Genomic DNA, 6,544 nt, shown 5'->3' with positions numbered 1-6,544 from the left:
CTTTCCCTTCTCTTTCACCAGAAAGTAAGTCTTGTTTACCTGAGTTTTACACTGCTGAAGAAATAAAAAATGGTCATGCTTTTTACACATGGAAAATACTACTTTAAATTTGCAAGTAAATTATATTTTTACTGTATGTTATTCTATTTTTGTATAACGTACATACAAATGAGTCAGCAGCACAGCACAGTAGTTTGGCAATTTGGATACTTTACAAGTAATAGAGAGACTCAATACACTGAGGGCCAGTGATGCCTCTTCCCATATGAATATATTGAACATGACTCATATTTTCCTTATTTGCAACTTACTTAGCTACAGCACAGAGTAAGTGCGAAAATACTTTAATTCTAATATTCCAGACTGTTTGTCAATAGGAGACTAAATGTGTCCCTTTTGTTATTAATAAAGGAAGGTGTATAAGGTCAATAACTTGAGCAAGAACACTGTAAACCTCGAGGCTCTAATGCCAGCCCTGAAACATGCTCCAGGGCTGTTTCAGAAGCTGAGTAGTTTGATTTTTCATGTTGGTCTAATAGTTTAGTTCTACACAGGAGAAACAGAAGTAGATCTGAAAGGACTCTCCTTTGTCAGGGTCTGTTCCCAAAAAAAAAAGTTTTATAGAACACTATGAGAACACTAATACCAGAGTGCAGAGATGTTGGGAGGACATGTCTTTGAGAACATGAGAGTAGGCAACTGGAGGTAGGGTGAGGGTCCATCTCATTCAGTTTTCCATCTTGGACAATAGTCAGGATTTAGGGGAAAATAAAGTCTAATAGGGCAATTCCAATGTCATCATTTTGCCAGTGTGTCCTTCCCAGTATGTAACTTACAGTCAGGAACACTTTGTGGAGTAAACCCAACGTTATCAGTCCCCTGCAGCTGTGTGTGGTATGTGTGTGTGTGTACACAGGCACAGACCTAAAGGTGGCTCTGGGGATTGGAGAGTGGAAGCCGCCAGTAATTTCCACAAACACACTTTTCCTTGTAACTGATGTGTACAGAACAGTAACTAAAAATGGTGGGTAAAAGAAATTAAAAGAAAATGAGCGTGGATAAATTGTCAGCTGAAGAACCTCCCAGCTTTCAGCTCCTGGCAGCCATGGCAGGGCCCAGAGTGCCAGTTGCCTGGTGCCAAGGTCAGCCTTCCTTAAGAGGCTGTTTAAAATCTTCTAATATTTGAACTTTTAACAGGTTGCTTGTTTGTTTTATTTATTTTTTTTTAAATTCATGGCAGGTGATTGTAGATTGACTTGCAGTCTTGATAGACCTGGTTATTCATCACTGTTTATCTTCAGAAGTGTTTTGCAGCTTCCAGTTTGTGTTATTTAAAAAGTATGTTCATTCTTGTAGTGCCTTCACAAGTGCATTATTTTTTGAAGCTGCAGTAACATCAGACTTGAAAAGGAGCAGGAATTGACAGGTCTTCTGTCTGAGGTAGTCTAGAAAGTTCTGACAATTTTTAATCTCTTGCTTGTTTTGACTTCTTAGTATTGGACTAATGTGTTAATTTCTATCAGTCTTAAGGAAGCAGTTGTTAGATATTTTTAGATATCTTATACATGTCATGTGCATTTATCTTAAAAATGCTTCTAGGTAGGTGCCTGAGTAGTGAAAACCAGGCACACTTCCTTGTTTGGAGTCTGTGCTGTATTTGTCACACCCTCCTACATGTTCTGTAAAATCACTTGGGTGTTTGGCTTGATCTCACAGATTTCACATCCCACAGGGACCAGGACTCATTAATCACACGTAGGATCTTGGGCTACCATTGCAGAACCAAACTTAGAGCAGGTGAGGAGAATGGCTGGTACAGTGGCCTGACTGCCACGTAGGAAGCCAATTTTCAGGAGCAACTTCTGGGATCCTTCTCAGGTTAGGGGAGGACAGGAATCCACCAGAGACAATGTTCTCTGTCTCTCCTGGGAGACCAAGTGCATGCTGCTTTTCAAGAAGGGGTTACAGATGCAGTTATGTGATGTGAGTGGGACTTAAGAGTTTTAAAATTGTATACTGTAAGAAAACTGTGATTTTAAACTCTTTGCATTTCTGGATCAGCTTTTTCAGCTGTTTACCTTTCTTCACTTTTTCTTAGGTGGGAAGGGACAGTGAGGGACAGCTGATCCTCTAAGGCTGGGGACCTTCCTGTGGCAAAAAATCCAGTAAAAATGTGAGTCCACAAAAAAGCTGTAAGGACTGTCTACAGAAATTTTAAGCTTTGGGTGACAGCTTCTTCTACACTGAAACTGCCTCACATGGGAATTTTCTGTCCTGCGTTTCTTTGGTTTTTCCCCTTTTGTTTGGTTTTTTTGATGGCCAGTTTGTTCATTTTTCTCATTCTCTCCCCCTTTCTCATCATTAGAGCTGCAACATATTTTGATCACTTTAAGTTTTAGGCTCTTTCTTGTTTGTTTTTTCCAGTTACTGGTCTTGATGATACTATGGATGAAGAAGGAGTTAAAGAGAGTGGTAATGACACCATTGATGAGGATGAGGTGGTTTCACCTCACAGGAATTTGAGGAGCCGTGCTGAAGAAACATCAGTCACCTCACCGAGGAAATCTCCACGCTTAATGGCACAAGGTGATCACAGATTGTGTTTGCAGATTTGAAGTAAATGAAATCTTCTCAATCCCACCTCCCAGCATTTATAAATGTAAAGTAGAGCTTTGCTGTTAGATTGTGTGAACTGGTGGAGTTATTTGAGAAAGGGCTGAGGGAATTGGGTTTGTTTAGCCTTGAGAAGAGGCTCAGGGGTGACCTCATGACTCTCTACAACTACCTGACAAGGGTGGAGAGAGGTGGAGGATGTTTCTCCTGCCATGGCTGCAGGGAGAGGTCTAGAGGGTATGGCCAGGGCAGAGTCAGATTGGAAGCTGGGAGAAATGTTTTCCCTGTTAAGGTGTTGAGGCACTGGAATATTGCCCAGGAAGGTGTTGGAGTCACCATCCCTGGAAGTGTTTAAGAGGCATCTGGATCTGGCACTGAAGGGATCTGGTTTAGGGGTTCCAGCAGTGACAGGTTAATGGTTGGACTCCATGATCTAGAGGTCTCCTCCAACCTAGTTGGTTCTATGATTTACTGCTCTGCTTTTTTCCCCTATAGAGCAGACTGAGTTAAAAAGATAAAATTACTTAATATGGAGTTCAGAATTTAAATAATAGCCTGTGGTACAAAGCTGGTGAGTATACTTTTTCGAAAGGCACTGGAATGGTTTCTTGTTTAGATAATGTAAGAGATGTCATCAGGTGAGAATGTGACTGGATCTCATATTCATCAGCTGTGTTCTTTAAAACTTGTTACACTTCATGGTATGCTTCTAATCACAATATAGCTTGTGCAGTTATTACTTCAGGTGGAAAAGTAGCATTGGTTTTGATTGTCTTTTTATTATGACTTTTCTTTTTTATATGCTATTCAGAACTTTCATAGCCTTTAGAATAGTGATATTTTACATTGAACTCTGTCAGTATAAAATTGAAATGCAAAAGAGGAGGAAGCAGAAAAGCTAAGACACTTTGTTTTTGCCTTCCTAGAGCCAGTACGGAGCCTGCGGCAGAGCACACTAGCCAAGAGATCGAATGTTGCTCCTCTTGTTAATACCAAGAAGTCCTCTGGAAAAAGTGGATCTGCTCCAAAAAGTGGACAGAAACAAGAGAAAAGTCCAGTTAAAGAGACAGATGTTGCTGCCCCAGTGAAAACAGAGCAGCCTAAAGAGGTTAGGCGTAGTACAAGACGATCAGGACAGACAGAAGGAGCAGCAGCAGCAGTAACAGCGTCCCAGAGTAATACAAAATGTCTGTCTGGTCCTGAAGATGTGAATGAAATAAAGTCTGAAAGCACTGAGCAATCAAAAGTTGAGGAAACATCCCAAGAGTCAAGTTGTGCTGATTTAACAGAAGCCTGTTCTCCTTGTCCTGGAGAAACAAAGGAGGTAGCAGAGGTTGCAACGAAGATTGAATCTGGGAGTGTTGAGTCAGTGGGTTCAGTATCTGCAGATACTGAAATGACTCCAGTTAAAAATGAAACAAGTGATGTGGTTGACTCAGTGGACTTGGAAACTTCTTCAGAGGAGAAGACTGATGATAAAGCAGAGGAATCAGAGCAGAAAACAGAAGAGCATGTTCAAACTGGGGTAACTGGAAAAGCTGATGATCCATCCAGTGCTTGTGTGAATCCAAATGAAATTTGTGAGAGCGTTTCAAGCTTGTCCAGCTCTGTAAAAGAGGAGGTCGATTGTAGTTTAGATTCCCATAATGTGGAAGTTCCTGATGAAAATACATTGTCAGTAAAGGAATGTGTGCCAGAAGCTGGAGATGATGACAAGGGAGTTGAGAAAACGGTAACTTCAACTGAGAAACTGTTGGACAGCACAGAGCTTGATAATAAAGACTTGGAAAGCAAAGAGTTGACTTCTGCTGACCCAGGAAATAGCATTTTAGAAAGCACTGCTCTTGACCAAACAAGCCAAAATGCACAGCAGCAGAGCAGCAGTCCTAAAGCAGAAGGCCCAGAGGCATCAAAATCTCAGGATGATGAGAAACAAATGAGCACGTCAACAAAATATGAAAAGAACATCAGGGCTCGGCATGGTAAATCTGTAGCACAGAATAAACCAACTCTGGCTGCAGGTACTCGGCAGAAATCGGGCACAGGGCAGCAGGAAATGGCTCGTTCAAGAACCAGAGCTGCTGTTACTGTTTCAGGGCTTCACAGTCCATCTGCAGCCAGTCTGAAGCGCAGTGCGGATGAGCAAGAGAGTCAGCAGCATCCAAATAACCCAGTTAAAATTAGGAAGAAACAGTCTGAGCTGGGCTTGAAAGCAAAGAGCTGTGTTTCAAGGATGGCTGTAAAAAAGCAGACCAATACAATGCTGAAGAAAACAGCCCGAGTCCAGGCTTCTGGGCAAGCACAGAAGTCATCAGTGCAAAGAGCAAGTGAGAAATCTCCTACTCATCAGAGCTGCTCTAAAGATACCCATCACTCCGTGCATTCATTGTCAGGGCACGTTTCAAATCTTGGGCAGAAGCAGGCCCAGGGGCAGAAACACCAGTTTGCAACTGGGCTAAAACCAAATAGCTCCACAAAGGAAGAGGCAGAGACAAAAGATTCCCCTGTTCTAGAACATCTGAAGGAGGATGATAAAGAAAAAAACAAACCAAAAAGAAATGACAAGAATCTCCAACCTCGCCAGAGAAGAAGTAGTAAAAGTCTTTCACTTGATGAACCTCCATTGTTCATTCCAGATAACATTTCAACTGTTAAAAGGGAAGGCTTGGAACATAGCTCTGCTGGTGAAAGCAAACATATTTGGGTGCCCAGCAAGCAGTGTGGCTTCTGCAAAAAGCCACATGGCAACAGGTGTGTGTGGCTTTGCATCTTAGGGGTTTATTCTTGGTCTCAGAAGATATTTATTTCCTCTCTTACCAAATGTTTCATGCTGTTGGTGCCAAACTAAAAAAGCACAGCCTTGTTACGGAAGCCTGTTTGTCATACTGTCAGTTCATTTCCTGTGCACTCATGCACTTTTTTTTTGTTCTTTTAAATACAGCATTAGAAATTAAGTTTTAATAGAAATGTTTTATTATATGAATACATTTTGTGATTCTGCTATGCTGTTAAATTATTCACTTTAAGCTTAACTTTTTTTTCATAGAAAGGAATTAAGACTAAGATATCTTTGTTCCAGATTGTCATTTCTTTCTTTCCAGAGAGCTCTCAAGTTGAAGGATCACCATCAACCAAAAAAAATAAATCAAATTGTCATTTATATGTGATTTTTATCTGGTGCAACAGTGATTCTAATACCTAGAGATTCAATGGGTATTTTTCAGTATCTTGTTAGAAGATTTTTAATTCTAAATGGACCTAACTAGTCCTGGGAAGATATGGCAGTGATGCAGAACTAAATCTGCTTATTTTGGTTCATAAAGTCAAAATAATGTTACAGAAGATACACATATGTGCATTGATAGAGGATTAAATGCAGCAAACCCAGTTTTGCATTGCCAGCTCTTAGAGCTGCCAGAAGAATAGTGTAAGGTGTGATTCACCAGCTGAGGCTGGATTGACCAAGCCCTTGGGTTGCCACAGGTGGTGATCACAGGTGTCCTCAGTTTCATGATGTCAGTCTTAAGTGGCTTTGGGTTTTTGTATTGGAGTTGTCTTATTTTTTATGTTTGTATTGCAAAACTGTCGACACAAACAGCCCTTTCAGCAGAAGATGATCAGATTCCTTAAATGTAGAAAGTTATTTCGTGCATAAACACAGAATTTTTGTATAGAGAATGTGACCAAGACACACTAGTGGAGTGAGGAAACTTGCAGTGTTGAGCTCTGGGCTTAGTAACATATTTAAGACTGTCAGTCCAGCACTTTTTGTCATCACTAGTCTAAGTAATGAAGTTTTAATTTGTTCAAATGACTTTTATTTTGTAGTTGTATGCTACAAAAAAACTCAGACCTTTCAGATTCACTTGCTGTCATTAAGATAGGAAAGGAAGCAAAACATATCTCAGGTGACTTGGCTTTTTGTCCTTGT

At 40.6% G+C, this 6,544-nt stretch overlaps 1 protein-coding gene across 1 annotated transcript in view; it reads left to right on the top strand.

Annotated features, from left to right (window-relative positions):
- Positions 1 to 6,544, top strand: part of PHF3 (PHD finger protein 3) — a 38,087-nt gene that overhangs the window by 4,654 nt on the left and 26,889 nt on the right. Inside the window, exons 2-3 of the mRNA XM_009079115.1 lie at positions 2,425 to 2,586; positions 3,540 to 5,364. Of these exons, the coding sequence (XP_009077363.1) occupies positions 2,425 to 2,586; positions 3,540 to 5,364 (1,987 nt within the window). The remainder of the gene's footprint in view (positions 1 to 2,424; positions 2,587 to 3,539; positions 5,365 to 6,544) is intronic.

The sequence above is a fragment of the Acanthisitta chloris genome, unplaced genomic scaffold (genome assembly GCF_000695815.1).
Source record: "Acanthisitta chloris isolate BGI_N310 unplaced genomic scaffold, ASM69581v1 scaffold33470, whole genome shotgun sequence".
NCBI classification, from domain to species: Eukaryota; Metazoa; Chordata; class Aves; order Passeriformes; family Acanthisittidae; genus Acanthisitta; species Acanthisitta chloris.
Note: the sequence above shows the minus strand (reverse complement) of the source record. Positions and strands in the feature narration are given on the sequence as shown.